Source organism: Dama dama, chromosome 32 (genome assembly GCF_033118175.1).
Source record: "Dama dama isolate Ldn47 chromosome 32, ASM3311817v1, whole genome shotgun sequence".
In the NCBI taxonomy this organism is placed as follows: domain Eukaryota; kingdom Metazoa; phylum Chordata; class Mammalia; order Artiodactyla; family Cervidae; genus Dama; species Dama dama.
Genome location: NC_083712.1, coordinates 44,190,754 through 44,213,527, shown reverse-complemented (window position 1 = coordinate 44,213,527; position 22,774 = coordinate 44,190,754). Strand labels below are relative to the sequence as shown.

At 45.0% G+C, this 22,774-nt stretch overlaps 1 protein-coding gene and 1 non-coding gene across 6 annotated transcripts in view; one reads left to right on the top strand and one right to left on the bottom strand.

Annotated features, from left to right (window-relative positions):
- Positions 1-20,963, bottom strand: part of PSD3 (pleckstrin and Sec7 domain containing 3) — a 404,084-nt gene extending 383,121 nt beyond the window's left edge. For 4 of the 5 annotated variants that reach the window (XM_061134564.1, XM_061134566.1, XM_061134568.1 and 1 more), the window contains exon 1: positions 20,845-20,963. In XM_061134564.1, the coding sequence (XP_060990547.1) occupies positions 20,845-20,865 (21 nt within the window). In that variant the 5' untranslated portion in view covers positions 20,866-20,963. The remainder of the gene's footprint in view (positions 1-20,844) is intronic. The other variant, XM_061134567.1, reaches the window with a different exon arrangement.
- On the top strand, positions 11,765-11,835 carry TRNAG-GCC (transfer RNA glycine (anticodon GCC)). The gene has a single exon. It is a non-coding gene; the product is annotated as a tRNA-Gly (tRNA).
- Positions 20,964-22,774: the final 1,811 nt, after the last annotated feature.

The window sequence follows — 22,774 nt, the reverse complement described above, 5'->3', positions numbered from 1 at the left end:
TCTGGAAGGACAAAGATTCTGGGTAACAGTGTACACACACCACACACACACACAACACACACACACACACACACACACACCACACAAACAAGCATGCCTCTAAAACTCAGGGAGGCTTCACAGTGAACCATTTCATGGGTGTCCTTGGGTGACCCACAGACAGGAACCTCTCCACCTGTTTTAATCAACAGTCAAATTTCCAGAATTGTCCAAAACTGATAATGCCTGTGGAATGGGAAGAGAGTTCGAGAATGTGTCAAACCATGAGAGTACAAAAGCAGCCAGTGACATTTACAAGAATTAATTCATACACATGTAAAACAAACAGTGCTAGAGGTATTACTTTAAGTACTGTTTCAATGTTAGGACTTTTAGACAAAGGCATTTAAGACATTTAGTCTAAACTAAACATAAATTAAAGCTGAGTTAGCACCCTAAATCTATCTTTAAAATAACTTACCCACTCTTAAAATCCCCTTTTCTAAACTATCATAGTAATCGCTGTGCTTTTATTGAATGTTTACAACATGCAATGATTGAGCTGAGCATTTCACAAGCATGGTCTCCTTTTAATTCTTTCATCATCAAAAAAGTCCCCCCCACACACACAAAAAAAACAGTTTTAACACCATTTTACCAATGTCAAAACTGAAGCTCAGAATTAATACATCTGTTCAAAATTGGAGCACCATTGAGAGCTGGGTTTCAAAGCCAGGACTGTCTGATCCCATCATGAAGTTATGATGTTTCCCAAATCAGTAAACGGTAGAATCAAACGTAAACGGTAGGATCAAAGCTGTAACTGCAGTAATTCCGCTGTGTGCCAACTGGACAAAAGGTGTGTGTTTCCTAAATCAAAGCAGACTACAGCTGGCTGAAACTCCCAGAGAATCCTTTTAGGTTGTTAGTGATACTTTTTGAAAAAGAACGACAGATTTCCTCTTCCACTGTTCCACATTATCTGATGACTTCCCAGCTCAGAGTAAAATCCTACAGTTGTGTTTAAGGAAGCATGTGGCACACAGGAGGCCTTCGGTAAACATGCGTCTAAGGAATGACGAATTATCAGAGCCACTGTATGCTTCCTTTCCACCTTCAAAGTGAAAGATGCTTATGTTTTCAGGGAAATAAAACACCGTGGCATTAAATAAGTTGAAGAAACAGAAAGCTTGTCTGCAGGAAAATCACTGAGCTTCAAGTTCAGATGAGATAACAAAAAAAGGACTCGAATGCGCCCCAATTAGAACAAAATGAACTTAAGGCTGCTTCATTCTATTAGCGCTAGAGAAGATTAAAAAGAACCTTTTAAAATGTGCTATAGGTCATTCAGTCTATTCCACCTACACATTAGTAATATAGTAAGAAAAAAGAGAAAAAAAAAAAAAACAGTGTAGCTGAAATTAATACAAGCTGAGTACTTGTCTAACTGGGTCTTTATTTTCTCTAATTTTCTCAGTTTCCTCATTTGCAAAATGAGGTTAGACCACAAGATTTCTAAGGACCTTCTTAGCTCTGACATTCTGTTAGTAAATCACAATCTCCAACTTAATTTCCAAACAACTGAGGTAGTAATTATTTACATTGCAAAAAGTCTGATTTTAGAACACAGTTTAAAACAAATTCCAAACCCCAAATACTAGGAAGAACCTAAAGGGTCTCTCATTTGACCAATTGGACAACTCACCCAATAGCCAATTCCTATATTCTGAATCTTCCAAATGTAAGCATTTAATCTAAATATCCAGGTCTCTGTCCAAACACGTGTAAACAGAAAGGAGCTTAGCTTTTCAAACAGCTCTGGGGAAAAGTTCTTTATCATTTTGAGGTAAAAATCTGCTTTTCTGTAAACTTCTCTAATTCTTTGGAGAAAGATAGAATAAGTGTACATATTCCTTTTCAGTAGTCAGGTTTCTCTTTAGACCACAGTCCTTGCTCCTAATACTTAAAAACAATTATTCTGTCCATTAAATCTTCTTTCCTTAAACTAAAGACTAGAGTTTCTACATCTCTCCTAATATCACATGATTTTCTGACCATTCATCCACCACTCAGATACTTAGGTGTCCATTCATTGTTAATGTCTCTTTTAAAAAGTGACACCCAGAATTGAATACACAGTCTGTTTCAGATAAAATGGCAATGCTTTTGGCACTTATTTATCAAGGAAGATAAAACCAACCCTACAGCATCATTTTAATGATTAAAAAAGATCATGAGCGAAAAGTCTTAGCACAACGCTTAGCATATAATAATCACTCAATAAATGACTGCTGCTGAGACTGCAGTTAACAATAAGTTACAATAATCTTTTATTAGTATGTTAGAACCAAATGCCCCCAATCAAGCTGTAAGCTCTAGTTCTCTCCTACATGGGAGGTTTACCTTACATATCATTAGCTGCTTTTCCTCCAAGCCAGGGTTCAGCAGAGAAATAAAGTGTTGAGGCTCAACTCAAATTGAAGATCAGTCAGAAACCAAGATAAAGCAATTCTGAAATTAAGACAAGTTAATGGCAAAGGATTTATTTAAACAGTTAATTTATACTCAAGTTTTCAGAACACAAGGATTTCATAAATCAAACAGTTCCCACTCTTTACCCCTGAATCACACCATTTAAGGAGGCATCACTGAGACGCGCTAAGGAAACCATCCGGCATAGACTTGAAAAAAGTTAAGCTCTGGTCTCAGACTATCTAGAGTTCAAATCCTAGATCCACAATTTAGCTACCGGGTGTCCTGGGGCAAATTACTACACCTTTCTGGTCTCAGGTTCCCCATCCGTAAAATGGGAGTTGCCACAATACATACCTATCTACCTCAGAGGGATTTGTGGGAACCAAATGAAAATGGCAATGGAGTATGTTCAGAATGGTGCTTTTCACCTTCAAAACTCTTCCTGATGTTGCTGTTATAACTACTTCTCAGAAGTTATCTGAAGAAGAAATTATCCTAAATAATTTTGCTTAAACGTATTATCTGAAAGTCTCAGCCATTTTTAACTGATGGAGAGCCTCACCTCTGCTGTTCAGTCACTAAGTCGTGTCCGACTCTTTTGTTACTCCATGGACTGTGGCCCGCCAGGCTCCTCTGTTCACGGGCTTCCCCGGTGGCGCAGCAGTAAAGCATCCTGCCTGCCAATGCAGGAGGCACAGGAGGTGTGGGTTCGATCCCCAGGTGGGGAGGATCCCCTGGGGGAGAAAAGAGCAACCCACGCCAGGATTCTTGCCTGGAAAATTCCACGGACAGAGGAGCCGGGTGGGCCACAGTCCACGGGGTCTCAAAGAGTCGGACACGACTGACACACAAGTCAGTCAGCAGGTTAGCATTTCTTGCATATTTATAAGTTTCTCTTTTCCAAACATCATTTATCTAAGCATTTTAGGGTAAATTTTTTTAATTAATATAAAAAATCCCATCCTAACTTCAATATTTAGCTAGCCACAAATGCTATCACTATAGCAAACAGTATGCTGATATTCAGAGAATGATGAAATGAAGGTACAAACAAAACTGTACTTATTACACCAGCAACTGCTCTGTATATTAGCACTGCCCAACACAGCAGCCCATGGAGCCATTTGGCACCTGAAATATGGCGGATGTGTTATGAATATAAAATACATGTCTGATTGCTAAGACTTAGGGTAGAAAGAAGAAGAAAACAGATAATCTCCTCAATAACTTTCATATTTATTACATATTGAAATGACAATATTTTGGATAACTGGGTTAAATAAAATATATTCTTTAAATTCATTTCACCTGTTTATTTCTACTTTTTTAAGGTGGCTACTAGAAAATTTTAAATTATATACATAAGACTCACATCGTATTTCTCCTGGGCAGCACTGATATAGATGATCCTAAGAATATGCCTCATGAAAATTAAATTCAGGACAAGATTTTTTGATCTAAATTACAGCATAAACTAAATGTAGAACTTAAATAAATTTTCAGTTTATATATAATTAATTTCAAACTCTTCCCCAACTTCCCTCACAAATTGCCTTTGATTAGTGACTCTTCACTTCTAGAGCCATCTGAGAAGCCTTTTTATCAGCATGTGCTGAATTTAAAAGATTTCCCTTATTTTCCACAAGCTGACAAAATCTACCTCTATAACACACTTGGCAACAACCTTCATCAGGAGAGCTGGAAGAAGCAGGGAAGTGTCCAGAGCATCAGAGAGCAGACCGTGCGTGACCACACTTGCACTGGCCATTGGGCGCCAGTGCTGGACCCCGTCTCTGGGCCTCTAAAGCACAAAAGCTGATGCTCACAGGCCCAGGAGCAAAGGGCCTCCCAGTTTACATTAGACTGGGAGCCTGGTCTTCCACAGATAAAACAAATGACACTTGCCTCATTACTACCTAATTACTAAACACACACCCAGAAGCCAGTAGCCTCTCTACAGAGATCAATAAAAATGCAAAGCCAGAAGGCAGAAGATGTATTCTGAGAATTCCCACTAGAGAGGAAGAAGAGAACAAAAACCTAAGGAAAAAAATTAAATTCAGACGCAGTGCCTCTGATATTTTTCTACTCAAAATGAGATGCACTAGCACCATGGTCATCGCCTGGGAGTTTAATCAGAAATGCAGGATCCCAGGCCCCACCCCAAACCTAAAGAGTCAAAATCTGTCTTTCAACAGCGTCCATGCTGATCTGCACAGCACACACAGAAGCCACCACCAATCCACACAAGAGCCGGAGACCTTGTCTCCTTGAATGCTTACTGTTTATTGCCCATCTGTGGCCCTGTGGTTGTTATCTGTAAACATAGGGCCATCGTGTATGCAATGACTATTTTGTTGACTAAATATATTCTTGGAAAACCCAGGGGATTCGATACCTGCTCAAAGGATGCAGGGAAACCTGTGTCTGAGATAAAATCGTGAGAGCAGTGAGACATCACTACTCACTTATCAGGATGGCCAAAATCCAGAACACTGACAACACCAAATGCGGATGAGGCTATGGAGCAACAGGAACTCTTGTTCACTGCCAACAGAAATGCAGAACGTCACTTCGGAAGACAGTTTGGCAGTTTTCTTAAAAAACTAAACATTCTCTAACCAAACAATCCAGCAATCCACACAATGCTCCTTGGTATTCACGTCCACACAAAAACCTACACAGGGATGTTTACAGCAGCTTTGTCCATAAATGCTGGAAACAACCATAGTGTCCTGGGTGAACGGATACATCAATTTGGGTACATTGGACAACGGCATATTATTCAGCGCTGAAAAGAAATGAGCACTCAAACCATGAAAAGACATGTGAAGTGAAAGTGCAAGTCACTCAGTCGTGTCCAACTCTTTGCTGCCCCATGGACTATACAGTTCATGGAATTCTCTAGGCTAGAATACTGGAGTGGGTCGCGATTCCCTTCTCCAGGGGATCTTTCCCACCCAGGGATAGGACCCTGGTCTCTCGCATTGCAGGCAGATTCTTTACCAGCTGAGCCACAAGGGAAGCCCGAAAGAACCTTAAATGTATATCACAAAGTGAAAGAAAGCAATCTGAAGAAGGCAGACACTGCATGATTCCAACTAAAGACATTCTGGAAAAGGCCAGACCATGGAGATGGTAAAAAGATCAGTGGTTGCCAGAGGCTGGGGTAATGGGAGGGATGAAGAGGTGGAACAGCGGGCTCTTTAGAGCAGTGAAAACATTCTGCTGTTATGGAGGGTACATGTCATTATACATTTTCCAAACCCAAGAATGCACGATGCCAGGAGTGAGCCTGAATGTTAACTGTGGACTTGGGGTGATCGTGCGTCAGTGTGGGTTCATCACTTGTGACAAGTGTGCCCCAGGATAGGGATGTTGGTAATGAGGAGGCCATGCATGTGTGGGGGCTGGAAGCACATGGGAAATCTCTGTGCCTTCCTCTCAGTTTTCCTGTGAACCTAAAACTGCTCTTTAAAAAAATGAAGTCTAAAAAAAATGTCAGCAGTTACCGAAGTCTGTGGGCAGAGTGTACCTCAAGCCCACGCTCACTGGTGCACAACTAGGAACTCCCTGAGGCTGAAAAAAGAAGAACAGACACTATCCATACAAAAAACAAAAAATGTATTTAAGGAATAGAAAAAGGTTTGATTTTTGATGGAGATGGGAAGATAACTTTGTATGTTGAAAATACAGACTATATTAACAAACCACTGGTGTTTACAATAGTAAGCCAAATGATTTTAGCCATTCTAAATTAAACCACAGTTAATTTTTGCTCCTTGGAAGAAAAGCCTGCTCCTTGGAAGAAAAGCTATGACAAACCTAGACAGCATATTAAAAAGCAGAGATATTACTTTGCCAACAAAGGTCCATTTAGCCAAAGCAATGCTTTTTACAGTAGTCATGTGTGGATGTAAGAGCTGGACTATAAAGAAAAGAAATGATGCTTTTGGACTGTGGTGTTGGAGGAGACTCTTGAGAGTCCCCTGGACTGCAAGGAGATCAAACCAGTCCATCCTAAAAGAAATCAGTCCTGAATATTCATTGGAAGGACTGATGCTGAAACCCTAAAACTGGCCACCTGATGTGAAGAACTGACTCATTGGAAAAGACCCTGATGCTGGGAAAAGATTGAAGGTGGAAGGAGAAGGGGACAACAGAGGATGAGATGGTTGGATGGATGGCATCACCGACTCGATGGACATGAGTTTGAGCAATCTGGGAGTCAGTGATGGACAGGGAAGCTTGGAGTGCTGCAGTCTATGGGGTCGCAAAGAGTCGGACATGACTAAGCGACTGAACTGACTGATTTTAGATAAGAATTATGCTACTACATGAAAGATCACGCCTTTCTTCCTCTTCACTGTTTTTGCTATCAGCAAATATGCTGCTACTTTCCCCATTTTAAAACCTTTCTTGGCCTCATTTTTCCCTTCAGCTGTGTTTAATCACCTTCCCTTTACAAGAATCTTGAAACATTTGTCACAGTTGATGTTTCCATTTCCTACTCCTGTTGTCTCCTGATTCCTCACCATCAGTTGTAGGTCCCCACGACTCCACCACAACTGCCTCTGTCAAACTTACCAACGACCTCCCATCACTAAATCCCCAAGTCAATTCTTGACCTCGACTGACACTGTACTCCCCTCTTCCGTATCTGACTCGTCCTCCTTGAAACAGCTTCTTCACTTGGCTCCCAAGACACGGTTCTCCTCTGATCCCATCAGAAGCTTTTTCTCGTTCCCCTTTACTGGTTCCATCTCATCTCCCCAGCCTCAGTGCAGAAGTAGCCCAGGTTCTTGGTCCTGAACCCCTTTTCTATCTATACTCACTCCCTTATGGGTTTCAACCAGTTTCATCCATTTCATACATTCTGAGCTCTCCCAAATGTTTATCTCCAGCCCAGACCTCTCCTCTGAAATCCAGACTAGCATCACTGCTGCCCACTGGCCATCTCTAAAACTGAGCTCCTGGTCTTTCCCTCCAAATCAGCTTCTCCCTACCCTAGTTAATCTAACTCCATGCTTCAAGCTGCAGAGGCCAAAATGTTGCAAATCATCACTGACTCCTCTCACTCACATCTCATATCCAGTCAATCAGGAAATCTTTCACACTCTATCTTCAAAACAAATCATGCTGGTCCAAGCCGTCACCATCGCTCACCTAGATTATTACAGCAGCCTAACTGCTTTGCCTGTTTCTGCCCTTCTCCACTTAGATCTAATCTCATGAGACACAATAGCAGCGCATCCTCTTAAAAGATAAGCCAGATCCTGTCGCGTCTTTATGTGAAATCTGCCACCAGCTCCTCTGCTCACTGTAACAAGCCAAAGCCCTTGCAACAGCCGACAGGACCAGGGGCCTTACAGGAATTGACATCTGCTCTCCTCCCTGCCTATTTCACTCCTGCCACTCTAGTTTTGCAAGTTCCCAGAAGGTGGGAAACATGCCTAGGCTTCAAGACTAGCACCTGCTGGCCTCTCCTCCCCCAAGACAGTCACATGACTCCCTTCACCTTTTTCAGGCCTTCATCCCAAGTCACGACAGGGAGGCCATTCTTGACCATCCTACTTAAAAATTCAACTTCCTTCCAATTCCTAACCTCCCTCCTCTGCTTTATTTTTCCCCAAATTACCACACACACACATACACACACGATCTGTCTCACCCTGCAAGAATATGAATTTTTGGTCTATTCTGTTGACCACAGTATCCTCAGAAATGAAAATAATGTGTGGCAATAGGAAGCACCCAATATTTGTTCAATGAATATGTGAATGAATGAAACACAACAGTAATACAGAGCTGCATATGATCTAGGATAGTATATCTTGTAGCCTTATAAAAGGGCTTTTTTTTTTTCCCATTTATTTTTATTAGTTGCAGGCTAATTACTTTCCAATATTGCAGTGGTTTTTGCCACACATTGACATGAATCAGCCACGGATTTACATGTGTTCCCCATCCTGAACCCCCCTCCCAAAAGGGGCTTTATTTTAATAGGGCATTTTGTATGTATATACATATTCAGATACTGTAGAAAAAACAAAGCTGCTGAGACTTGATAATTAAATCAACCTCATACAAAACCCGAATAACTGTAAAGAAACAGTTCTCTAAACCAAGAGATAGTCTAAAACACTCTCATATACAAACTCTACCTCTTGCCTCACCAGAACACACTGGAAGATGGGTCTCAACATGTACACTCTTCCTGAAGCAGGTGAAAGTCACCAGGCCAATGCAGTGGACTTTGATTTCTTTAAGTGAGAGAGAAACCATGACACAAAGTACAAAGCACTTCATGTTTTAATGATGTATAAAAGCTGGGTGTAACCTGTTTTCAGTGAACCTCTGCACTTGGGTATGAAACAGAAAAAAGTTTTGCTGTTATTATATTGTACTTTAGTAATGTGTTAATTGCTCAGTCGGGTCTGACTCTTTGCAACCTCATGAATTGTAGCCTGCCAAGCTCCTCTGTCCATGGGATTTCCCAGGCAGGAATGCTGGAGTAGGTTGCCATTTCCTTCTCCAGGGAATCTTCCCGACCCAGGGATCAAACTCATATCTCCCATAGTGCAGGCAGACTTTTTACTCTATGAGCCACGGGGGAAGCCCATACTTTGATAATGCGTCACTTAATAGATATATGCTGGTGGGTCATATTTTTATAAATCACAGTTTAAAAGTACTTAAAAGTTTCTTCCAGGTAAAAGGAAAAAAATAATTTCAAAAAAATTTAGATACAGAAATAAATTATTCATGAGTTTAGTAAGTCTGTATACAAACAGAAGTGGTATGAGGCTGATAAAAGCCAAAAATGAGTCTAAAACAAAATGGAGAGTGTCCTAATTTCTCTCCCTAATCAATTCTCACATCCTCCATCATGTCTGCCTTTGTTTCTAAACTTACATGTACAGCTGAGGCTCTCTCCACCCTTCACTTAGCCAACTCAGATGCCTAGGCACCTGTAAAACATCCCCGATGAAACCCGTTACAACTCGGTGCTCACGGTTAGTGACTGAGGCTTTGGCAAGCTTCTGAAATTCTGCTCCCATCACTGAGCTGATGGTTACCAAGAATCAACCGTGTTTGTTTCCAAACTGATTTGGAAGCATATTAAAAAGCAGAGACATTACTTTGCTGACAAAGGTCCATCTAGTCAAAGCTATGGTTTTTCCAGTAGTCATGTATGGATGTGCGAGTTAGACCATAAAGAAAGCTGAGCACCAAAGAATTGATGCTTTTGAACTGTGGTGTTGAAGAAGACTCTTGAGAGTCCCTTGGAGATCAAACCAGTCAATCGTAAAGGAAATCACTCCTGAATATTCATTGGAAGGACTGAAGCTGAAGCTCCAATACTTTGGCCACCTGATGAAAAGAACTGACTCCTTAGAAAAGACCTTGATGCTGGGAAAGATTGAAGGCAGGAGGAGAAGGGGACAACAAAGGATGAGATAGTTGGATGGCATCACTAACTCGATGGACATGAGTTTGAATAAGCTCCAGGAGTTGGTGATGGACAAGGAAGCCTGGTGTGCTGCAGTCCATGGGGTCACAAAGAGTCAGACATGACTAAGCAACTGAACTGAATTGAACCAAATTGATTTATGCCAATATTGTGTAATCTAATTAAATAGTATGTAAAGCAATTATATATGTGTATAACAAGAAAGAGTTGTTTCCACAAAAGCTAAATTTCTAAAAAGCTGTAGATATAAGACATTCAATGACCATAAGAGAATTCTACCAAAAAATGGTTTATTTTTAAATTACTTTTACTAAATAGAGGAATAGGGCTTCCCAGGTGGTGCTAGTGGTAAAGAACCAGCCGGCCAATGCAGGAGACATAAGAGACACGGGGTCCATCCCTGGGTTGGAAGGATCCCCTGGAGAAGGGCATGGCAGCCCACTCCAATATTCTTACCTGGAGAATCCCACGGACAGAGAAACCTGGGAGGCTACAGTCCATAGTGTTACACAGAATTGGACACAACTGAAGCAATTTAGCAAGCATGCATACCAAGAAATTATTGCCATTATCCTTTTAATCCTCCTGTGAACTCTTCTGATATATAATTATATTATAAATTAAAACATTTTTTAACTAATCACAGATATATTTATTTTAGTAGAGTTTCTAAAATATTGACCTTAACTACTCTGAGGCTATCAAGTTCTTTTAAATGTATAAATATCTTTGTATAAAATTAAATTAAATTAAAAATATATAAGTATTTTTAAAGTAAATATATCTTTACTTAAGCTCCAGCTTTAGAATATTATGCTGTATTTTATTCGATTTCTTTTCCCCAAATAAAACTCATCAATACAGAAGACAGTCAACTGACATATAAACCACACAAGGAAGGTAGAAAAGAAATGAGTCAAGAATGAAAAACAAATATGATGAAATCAAAAGAATGAATGAATCAGGTCCCTGAGACCGTTAATAATCACACCACGCAGACCGAGTCCACGCCTTTAATCTACTTCTATCAAACGTGTCTGCCAAAAGGGAAAGACCTGTGTGAGGAAACTTATTTACACAGTGCTCTCATTTTCTGTGCCCTAGGCTGTTATTTGCAAGAAACTGTCATAAAAGTCACACCTGGAGCACTAAATGCAGCCCATGAACACTGTCAGCAAAGTGGGAAAAATTCCGTCTACCCAAAGCAGGAGATGCAACAAGACCATACAGCGAAGCAAACAATGATCAGGTCAGAAACCTGCCAACTCCGGAAATTCTACTCCACCACGTGACCAGGGTCAGTATCAGAGCACCTCTTCTATCCATACATTCCTGAAAGGTTCTTAGGCTTAGCAATTCAATCTCCTGTGGTGTTTAACTCATTCATTGAACAAACATTTATCGAGTGACTACCATGGGCCAAAGCACCATTCAAAGTGCCAGAATTTTTCTCTTGGCTGCCACGCTGCATTATCTACAGGCAATCACAATATAGGGAACAAGAAAGACCAGTTTTACCATTTAACACCTGTGTGATTTTAAGAACGAAGATAATTCCACCTCGCAGCCAGGTAAGGACAATATAACCTACCATCCAGGTCACATCTATTGTCCACTTACTGCTTTTCCACAGGCACTAAGCTCTGCTCAAGCATTACTAAGGCCACAGTCTAACCACACCCTGCCTCTCACTAGGTGACCTAGGTATGGGAGTCTCCCCAGCCCCCGGATAAATACAGCCAGCCCAACCTCACAGTCATCAAATCCTTTAGGAGACCCTGACCACCCATGCAAAACAAGCGAAGTGTAATGTTATGTAAAATTCGATCTAGGGCTTCCCAGGTGGCTCAGTGGTAAAGAATCTGCCTGCCAAGCAGGAGACACAGGTTCAATCCCTGGGTTGGGAAGGTCCCCTGGAGGAGGGCATGGCAACCCACTCCAGTATTCTTGCCTGGAGAACCCCATGGACAGAGGAGCCTAGCGGACTACAATCCATGGGGTCACAAAAGAGTTGGACACGAGTTAGCGACTAAACAACAACAAACTTTGATCTATTTTTCTTTCCACGACTTTTTCTCCCCTCTGGGTTTTATGGAGATCTGTATGGCTGTGGGAGGCCGCTAGGGATTCAGCAGTGGTAAGGAAATGGGAACAACATCTTAAAGGGGAGGAAAAGGGGAGGGTGGTTGCAACCCTGTGACTTGAAAGTATCTGTGAAGCTAGTTTAAATTTTGATAATGGAACCATCTCTACTCTGAGAGAGGAAGGGAAGAGAATGTGGCTTGAGCTGGATCAAGATCAGTAAGCAAAGCAGTCAGACAGGCTGGATCAGCTCTTCCAGAATCACCCTCAGTGAGGGATGTTTGCCACCGGGGACCACACCCGCTGAAGAGTCTAATTAAGTTCTAGGGGCAACCACTAAAAGGTCCTGATTATCACCAGCTTCAATCAGAGTTTCTCAAGTGTCCTGACCTTAATCGCCTGGGGTGATTATGAAAAGGGACGCCTCAGAACTAAGGAACCAGACCTGCAGGCAGCCCTAGGAATCTAAAACCGGGTGACTCTTGTGATAGATGAGTTTGGGAACCACTATTCAGACCATAAAATGACAGGACCTAAAGAGACCCAGAGCAGTCTTCTAGGCAGGGTGTCCTTTTCCTTTCAAGCAATTCTCTAATCAAAGAGGAAAGCACCATTTTCTGTACATAAAAGACTCCAAAGAAACAACTTCCAAAATTTCTTTTCAATACACATAAAGGTCTCAAATCCTGAGCTTTACTTTTCCCTTAAGTAGCTTAGACAAAAGTTAAATCCATCCCTTTTTCCAACCAGAAACCCCAGAAGAATGATATTCGTTACACAAATCACTTTACAAATTAGTGTGCTGACGGACTGCAGCAAATATGTGAGGACCTAAAGTGTGTTAGGCCTACCAAAGCTTAAGATAAAGAACTCACTTACTTCAAAGGACAGGAACAAGAAAATAAAAAGACAGCCCACAGAAGGGGGAAGATATTTGCAAAGCATATACCTGACAAGAGACTTGCATCCAGAATATATGAAGAACTTTTTTACAATAACAAAAAAGACAAACCGATTTTTAAAAGGGCAAAGGATCAGAATAGACATTTTTCAAAGAAAGATACACAAATGGCCAAAAAGCATACGAAAAGATGCTCAACAACATTAGTGAAATAAAACATGAGGAAATACCACTTAAAACCCACTAAGATGGCTAAAGTCAGAAAGACAGGAAATAACACGTGTGGAGAAAGGGGGATTCTAGGAGTCTGCTGATAGAAATGTAAAGTGGTGCAGCCCCCATGAAAAACAGTTCGGTGATTCCTCCAAGGGTCAAACACAGAGTCATAATACGACCCAGCAATTGCACTCCTAGCTACAGAGCCCGGAGAAATGGAAGCATACATCCCCACAAAAACTTGTACGTGAACGTTCACAGCAACATTATTCCTAAAAGCCAAAGGAGGGGAGGGACCACTATCTGATAAATAAATAAAACATGTTCTGGCTATTTATTTGAATATCACTCAGCAATAAAAAGGAAAGAAGTGCTGATACATGCTACAGCATGACTGAGCACTGAAAACATTTTGCTAAATGAAAGAAGCCAGTCACAAACAGCCAAATAGTGTGAGGTTCCGTGTGTATGATATGTGCACAAGAGGCAGATCTATTCAGACAGAAAATAGGACAGTGATCCCTGGGTCAGGGGATGGGGGCACCAGGGAGATTACGGGGCAACAGCTAATGGATCCCAAGTTTGTTTGGGGTGATTACTATACTCTAAAGTTGACTAAGAGGATGAATGCACAACTCCTGTGAAGGTACTGAAAATCAATGAACATATACTTTAGATAGGTGAGTTGTGTGGCATGTGAATTTTATCTCAATACGATTGTTTTAAAAAGAGAATCCCATTTAACCTCCATGAGCCTCAAACACATCCTCTGAAAATGGGGATACTACCTAGCTTACCATATTGTAAATATATAAGAAGATGTAAATTCACATACACAGACACACAAACACACCCCCCACTTCACACAGTGTCTGGCACAATGCATGTTATTCTTTCACCTCCTCCTATCCCCACATTTTTGCAGTGTTACACCTTTTTATCACTGTGTTTTCACCACAAGTTAGAAAACTCAAAATAATCATGTATTCCAACAGAAGCCTAACCTTGAGAATCCTCTCATGATTTCACACCTGCTGTTATACTCAAGGCTACCTCCCACATGCCTGACCCTGGAGAAACCCCAGCATCTATAAATGTGGCTATCTACCTCCTAGACTGAAAAGTATTTGGGGATCAAAAAGTAGGATTTTTTTTCTTTTTCTCTAGCCTACGGTCTGAAATACCTCTACTCACAATGCAGTTTTAAAGCTAGGCACACTCCTTGCATGCTATACAAGAATCTCTCCTACTCAGCTTTATCTACTTTGAAAATCTACTGGACCTCCAAGATAGCTTTGGGGTCCAAGGAAAGACCTTAGCCACTTGGATATTCAGCACTACCCACCCAGAGATGGACTGTGATGCTACGCAGGTTCAAAGGGGGCTGGGAGCTATGCAACTATCCACAGCTTGCAGCAAAGAGGTCGATGGCAGTGCTCTCAGTATCTCTGTTCCGTTCTCAAACAACTCACAACCAGCTCTTGAATGTATATAATAGTGAATCTCAGTTCGGCACTCATTTTTCTATTTGATCAAAACCCTTTCCTCCATCTTGCTGAGGACTGTCAACTGCACGCTACCTGTTACACAATTTGTTCTTTTTTTTAAAGAATAGTTCCTACTGTTGAATACATTTTTCTTCTCACTTCCGGTGCTTCTGTCTTCACTTTCATTTCCATCAAAATCCCATGCCTCCGTACATTCTCCCTGCTTTGGTGCCCATCAGACACGATGGGGTAAACATGCACAGAAGTAAAAGCTTAGCAAAGCCCAATCAGGAAACATACCATAAGCAACCAGAAGGTCAAGTGGGAGATGCCTGCCCAGGACAACACGGCCATCGCGTAAAGCATTTCTGCTCTACAGCTGCCATCCCAATTCATTAGCCAGGAGTCACAGGAGGCTACTGAAGTTCACGGAAATTAAATAAAATTTAAAATGCAGTTCCTAAATCTCACTAGCCAAATTTCAAATGCTCTCAGTGGCGACAGGCAGCTACTGACTGCCGTATGAGACAGCACGGATATAAACAAGTATTTCCATCACAGCAGAAAGTCGTGTTGAACAATACTGATTTGGAGGCAACTCACTGATTCTAAGACAGGATTCTATGAAAGAGTTCTTAAATACAGTCGTTTCAATATTTACAGGCTGTGAGGTTTGACACTCAGATATATGGCCCTGGTAACCGCTAAATGTTCTTGGCACGTTTTCTTAGTGGTCAGTAGACAAGGCTTTTTGGGGCCCAACAAAGAGCTTGGCACATGGTAAGTATCAATACTTAATATCTGCTGCATGAATGAATGAATGAACAGCATATTAATATCTATACTTCAGTTTCTGCCATGCTATACTTACAGATGCTCGTGGAAAACAATGGGATTTTTTTTTTCTCCACAGAAGACTTTTATGGGGAGAAATAAGCATCAGGAGATGAGGTAGCAGCTCATGGACCCTTTGGAGCCAACAGAAATGAAGCTGAGGGATGACCCTGGTGGTCCTCTGGCTAAGGCTTCGCCTTCCGATGCAAGGGGTGTGGATTCGATCCCTGATCAAGGGGCTGAGATCCCACACGCCTCGTGGTCAAAAAAAACCAAACATTAAAAAGAAGAAGAAGCAAAGAAATGAAGCTGAAAAGCATAAACATCTGTCCAAAGGGAACTTTGATATTCAAGTGAAAAGTTTCAGACCCAAGGCCACATCTTGCTTCTTCAAACACTCACTACTTGTGGCTTTTAGAGGCACAAAGGTCCATTTGGAGACTGAGCTCTGGAAGATCACACAAACAACTGCCCTTTCTCAGTATTTTCCCAATATAATTTTGCGAGAATATAATATAATCACAAAGGCAGCAGTCATCCAATTACATTGTCTGTGCCGCTGAGTGTTAGGCCCAGATTTCCCCTTCCATCGGAGTCCTGTGACTCAATCCATGCTACTGTGCTTATCAAATAACTTCTTGAAAAATAAGAATTGTAGAAAAATGAAATTCAAAACAGCCTGTAAGTTATCATACGCAGAGAAAAGCAGTTCCACTGGTCCTTAACTAATAATCACGTGAAGGCCAAACAAAAGAAACCACAGCTCCGTCTATTTAAACGTTTCCACTTTCATTGTCCACAGACTGAAGAGCCACAGGAAGAGCCGACCTGCTTCATTTCTCTAAGTCGCGTTTTCTCAGCAAAGGTCTGGGAGCAGAAGGCAGGAGAAACGGGGAGCAGCTGCACGTGACCTTCTTATGGCTGCCCTCGGCTCAGCACCCCCACCCTCCTCCTATTGTTTCAGACCCCTCTCTCAACAACCTAATCCCAGCTCACTAGAAGAAAAAAACAAGGAAAAGCAGACTGATACTCACACGTACAGAAAAGTCTAGGTCACGTCTATCACGTGACGTAACTGTAAGTTAAAATGGGTGAGGTTTACATTCAATTTTAAACGGTGAATCTGCTTTATTTGAATTCCAATTAAGTACTTATAACTATATGGAATTCCTTACATAATCCCTTTAGTATCCTTTTAGACACTGTATGTGTTTTTGAAGGAAAAATACACAATTTCCATCTCTTGAGCCAAACAACAATCCTGCTCCCACTATTTAAGCCAATAGACATATAAAATAATGCTTGCTGACAAATTAGTCATCCAATTTCAGATTCCAAGACCCAGAGAATCTAAATACGAGAGCCAAAATCCTGCAACACACAATGCTAACTTTGAGGACATAGCAGCAGAGTGGTGGTTAAGAACACTGCCAAGTTTAAATCTCAGCTCTGCCGCTTATTTAACTGTGTTACTTAACTTCTCCAGACTTCAGACTGGAGGTAATGACAGTACTGACCACATGGGGCTGTCATGGGGACTAGAGGTAACCTGTGTTAAAACAGGCAACTAGATCTCAATAAACATTAGCTGTGATTGTAACAGTGCATCATGCTTGAAAATATCACATAAAATAAGCATTTTCCCAAAAGTCAGGCCATCATTTGAAACTTAAAGGCAAATGCTGCTTCTCAGACAACCCACATGAAACTACTATGTAAGAAAAGAGCCTCCAGCTCAGGTCAAAGTGTTCATTTTCCCACTTACCTAACCTCAGAGATAAACTTTCCATACTGTCCATCAACATGTACAAACTACTCTGACTTATCTACTGGTCTGTGACCAGAGAAAAGCGAGTTTCAAACTATTAATAATAGATGGCTGTTCCCAGTTAAGCGAGCCAGGAAAAATGAGCAGTCAGCCACGGCCAGAGCCTGGTGCTCCCATGGAGGCAGGGGAGAGAAGCTGGTGACTCCCTTCCTTACGTCACAGGTGTCCCCAAGAGAGAAAGCGCCCCGCCACCTCTGTGTCCTGGAGTGTCAACAAAATCCTGTCCACTGGCACTAACAGGGCCCAGTTAGTTGACCTTGTAGGCACAGTGGAAAACAAGGACTGCGGGGACATGTGCTGTTTTATACAAATAAGATAGCAGAAGCAAAGATTCATTATTAGCATTGGGAGTTAACACCTTATTTTCAAATGAGGCATGGGAATCCAGTAAATGAGCTTAAGAATAACTTCACTACATGCTGGAAGCATCTTGCCTCTCTTCCTCTCCACACCACCCCACTCTGCAAAGTACGACAGCAGTTCACATTATCACTGGGACCACTACATCCAACACTATTTAAACTGGAGTGTGTGAAAAACATCTTTGGAAGATGGACATATAACTCAGGAACACGGAAAGGTACAACGGGACACACCCTCACAAAAAAATAATGCTACTGCTAAAATTCTTTCCAGCAAATCTCTGAAACTGCAAGAAAGAAAGTGAAGTCGCTCAGTTGTGTCCGACTCTTTGCGACCCCATGGACTGTAGCCTACCAGGCTCCTCCCTCCATGGGATTCTCCAGGCAAGAGTACTGGAGTGGGTTGCCATTTCCTTCTCCAGGGGATCTTCCCAACTCAGGGATCAAACTGGGGTCTCCCACATTCCAGGCAGACGCTTTAACCTCTGAGCCACCAGGGAAGCCCCTGAAACTGCAAAGAACATCACAAAACACACAAGCTGCCCAGGCAGGGACGCCAGGAACAAACGCTTCGGGCCATTTCACCTGGATAGATCGTGCACCACCCGACACCAAGGTTCAGCTGATTTAACTGTGAAAGAACTCCAGAAGAGCTGAGTGGCAGTACTCAATGCGGAAACGCCTCCACTTTTGGCAAAGGGCAGCCAAGGACCCCTCTGCCTGATCACAACCGCACGGTGCGTGCGTGCTAAGTCGAGTCAGTTGTGTCCGATTCTTTGCGATGCTACAGACTGTAGCCCACCAGACTCCTCTGTCCGTGGGATTCCCCAGGCAAGAATCCTGGAGTGGGTTTCCACGACTGCACAGGGGGAATCACAGAACCCCTGAGAACCACAGAAACAGCAGTGACGGGAGGTGAGACTGGACCCCAAGGTCTATGAGCCTGAATCACATGTTCAGGTGAGGGGGCTTTGGTCACCACCTGATCACTAGATTATTTTTCAGACTGTCTAAACTTCAGTCATATCTGAATTCATTTCTAAAAATTGAGAAGGATCACCATCCATTACTCACCTACTAACCCAACCCAAATCCAAAGAAATAATCTTTTCAGAATTGCCAAATGACAACATCACCTCAGATAAACCTCAAACAAACCAGTCTGGAGGCCAAAATACATACATATTTTAACATTCACATGGTTTTTGCCTCGGCACTTCTTAACCAAAACTGGGATTAATCCATTACCACACTGGAGTCTAAGTTTATGAATGATGTCAGATGACTCCAGAATTTCCAAAGGCAGGAGGGGGGAAATCAACTCTAAAAGGAGTAATGCCTTGGACACTTTTTTTAATATAATGCCAGGCTAAATCCCACTCATATTTTCCATCACGGTCAGCAAACAGATAAATACCAAGGTTTTAGAAAGTGAATAGAGCCATTGATGGAAAATTTCTCTTAATTTTTCTCTTTCAATGAGCTAACTTACTGTCTTATATTATTTTTATTTCCAAATTCCCAAGGTATCTCACTTTTATAAGGGCTGGTATTTAATTAAAAGCAAAATTTAACCTTTTAATACAACATAGATAGCAAAGCATGTATTATTCTTTGGTCATTAATGAAATGAACAGTGTCAACAAAACTTTCTATAAAGGCAGCAGTCACTCAGATTTGCATATAAAGCTTCTTACACTTGCATTTTTAAAACAACGTTCAACTGTGGAATTTCGCCTTAAAATATCTCCCCCATTTAACGACCAGGATGAGTGTTGATTTGTTCACAGCACTGAGAGATGTTCAGAGGTGAAGCTGAGAGTACATCATTGAATAAGGAATGCATGTACATGTTTAGGCATGAAACCATAAAATGCTGGGGCTGGAAGGCTCTGAGAAAGCATCTATCTACCCAATCCTCTTATCCTACACAGGAGGAAATTTCAGCTCCAGAGGTTAAACGACGTGCCCTAGACAGAGGCTGAAACTCGCCATGTTAGTGACAAAATCTACCAGCCAGGTGTCTAAGTAATTTTCACCATACCTACTCTGCTTCATTTAGCACGAAGTGTATATTAATGAAGTATCTGACAAACAATCTCATAGATTTGTGATATGATTCGTGAGTGGATATAGAAAGATCTAGAAGGACAGAGCTTCTAAAAATTGTCTGGGAAGGTGTTCCATTTGTTTTGCTTTACTGTGTTGTTTCTGTTGAGCATGCTGCGCTAAGCGGTGAGGACGAAATCAACGACTTTTTAAAAGACTATCCCTTGATATTCCCTTGTGATATTCCCTTGTGAATACTCTAAGGAAGGATGGTCAAGTATTTCTTGGAAGAAGCCAGAGAGCGCATCTGCTCCCCTCCTGCGAGGAGCATCCTTTCGCCCCCACCCGACCCTCCCCTTCAAGGCCCACCCAGAGCTGCTAGCAGAGGCCGTCCAGGCCCTCGGCTCCTAGAACCAAGCCTTCCTCCGGTTTCCTCCACATCTCCGCCCAAGCCTCCCGTCCTAGAAAGCAAGCTCCCTGACAGCAGAGAGCCAGTCGCGCTCACTCGGCTACCAGGCTCTGCAAAATCCTTTGCAGATATCCAGGTACAGCTCTTGAATGGAAGCGTGTGCTGCCAGCATCCGTCCCACGGAGGGGCATTTTTCAGACCTCCTCTTCCCTACACCAGTGCCTGGACCCACTCAGGAGTGAGTCCGGCGTGGAAACCCCCGTGTCCGTGAAAGGCGGACCGACAGACCACACATTTACCCCCAAGGGCCCCCGACAGTACTCTAAACCCACGTCCTCCGAGCGGCGCCTGTATTTCTCACGTCTCGCAGCATCATCTGCCGGAGCTCCCGGCACGAACCCGCAGGCAAAGTTAAAAGCCGGGAAAATCGGAGGGCCGCGACGCCTTCCGAGGCTCGGAACCCGCCCCCGTCCCGCGCCGACCGCGGCTGGGCTCCCCGCAACCCAGGCGAGCTAGAGCGCCCGCGCTCCGCCGACCGGCTCCTCCCGCTTCCCGTGCCGCCCCGACCCCGCGGCTGGAGAGCGGGGCTCGGCGTGAAGCCCCCGAGCCGCCACCCCACAAGCGAGCCTCCCGGCCCCTCACAAAGAGGGGCAGAAAGGAAGCCGTTCCGGGGACCCAGCAGCCACGAAGCACCGCCGGCCCGACGGCCGCCCGCCACCCGCCGCCCGCCCGCCGGATCGAGCCTCACCGCGGCGTCTCTTGCTTCCATCTCCCATTGCCCGCCGAGCCGCCGGAGCCGCGGGCGCCACGGCGAGAGGTCCGGCGACCAGCGCGCTCTTTGTCGCGCTCCCGGGACGCCGCCGGGCTGCGGGCGGCGGGCGAGGAGCGCGCTCCCTGGCGGAGGCTGCGGCCCGTCAGCGGCCCGGGAACGGCGGGGGAGGGGCGGGGCCCGGGTGGGGAGGGGCGGGGCCCTGGAGGAGGAGGGGGAGGGGCGAGAGGGGACGGGGCGGGGACCCTCGGGGGGAGGGAGGGTGGGAGGAGAGGGAGAGTAGGACGGGGGCGGGGCCCGGGGGAGGGGGAGGGCCGGGGGAGGGAGAGAGACAGGGGAGGGAGAGACGGGGAGGGGGAGGGGCCCTCGGGGAGAGGGGAGAGGCGGGGCCCTACTGGAGGAGAGGGAGGGGACGAGCGGGGAGGGGGCGGGGCCCCGGAGAGGAGAGGGAGGAGAGATAGTGGGGAGGGGGCGAGCGGGAAGGGGTGGGGCCGACGGTGGGAGGGGCGCGGGTGATGGGGGCGGGCCCCACAAGGACGCGGGAAGGGGAGGGGCAGCCCGGGGGCGGGGAAGTGCGGGGGAGGGGCAGGCCCGCAAGGGACAGCGGGGTGGGGGAGGTGGGCGGGGCCCGGGGAGGGGCAGCCCGGCGGGTGGCGGGAAGGGATAGGGGTGCGGGGAGGGGTGCAGAAAGGGATGGGGTGCGGGGAGGTGGGCGGGGCCCCGGGAGGGGCAGGCCCGGCGGGAGGTGGGAAGGGATTAGAGGTGTGCGGAGGCTGGTGATGTCCGGAGAGAAGGGGGAAAAGGGGGGAAAGCGGGAGCGGGAAGAGAGGGGGCCGGGCCGGGCCCCGCGCGGCGCTCGCGGTCGCCGGCCTCCAGCGGAAGCCTGCCTGTTGCTTCGCCGTCTCCCTGAGGAAAGCGAGCGGCGCTTCCGACGGAGCTTCCTGTCAGGAGGCGCCGTGAGGGGAGCCGCGAAGGGGGCGGCGTCTCGCGCGGTCGGGTGGCTAGCGCCGACACACCCCCGCGCCCCCCTGGGTCGGAGCCGCCGGGCGGGGGCCCTCGGGGGTCGGTGTAGGGCGTTGCTCGCTGACGACCCGCCGACCCTTTCCGAGTCCGGTCCCTCGAAGCGGATCCCGCGCACGGGCCACGGAGGTCGGGTCTCGGGCCGTGCCGCCCCGAATGGGAGCCTGCCGGGGCATCCCGGCCTAAACTGCACCTTCCTACCGGAGTGCCGCAGGCCGAGGCCCTTTTTCCTCTTCCCCTCAAGCCTTGAGCGGCAGAGACCCGGGCTGGGAAAGAGGGGTGCGGACCTAAACCCCTCTGCGAGGTCTGTTACCTGCAAAGACCGCGCTCAGCTCCTGAATAGAACCCCGCGCGGTCGGCGGCTTCGTGCTCCCTATGAGTCTTAGGGCTTTAAAGTCTGGCTTCAGCGGTGGTAGATGCGCAAAGAAAGGGAAGTGACTAAGGTGGCCAAGCTGTGAGTGGGACACGGAGGATCAGGTTCTTTGGTGGCCCGAGGAGCCCGCCCACCAGGTCAGGGTGCAGGGGGCCCTTGCGTCCCCTACTTTGCCTCGCCCCTTCCACAGTGGCACCCACCAGCAGAACCAGAATGAGGGGGTGCATGCATTTATACAGACCCATTCCAGCGTCTGAAAATGATCTTAGTCCATGCTCCCCTGCCAGGGTAGAAGTTTGATCAGATGTGTAGGTTCCACCTGCAATGCGGAAGACCTGGGTTCGATCCCTGGGTTGGTAAGATCCCCAGGAGAAGGGAACGGCTATCAACTCCAGTATTCTGGCCTGGAGAATTCCATGGACTGTATAGTCCATGGGGTCCCAGAGTCGGACACGACTGAGCGACGATCACTTCGCTTTCACTTCAGTTCAGTCGCTCAGTCGTGTCCAACTCTTT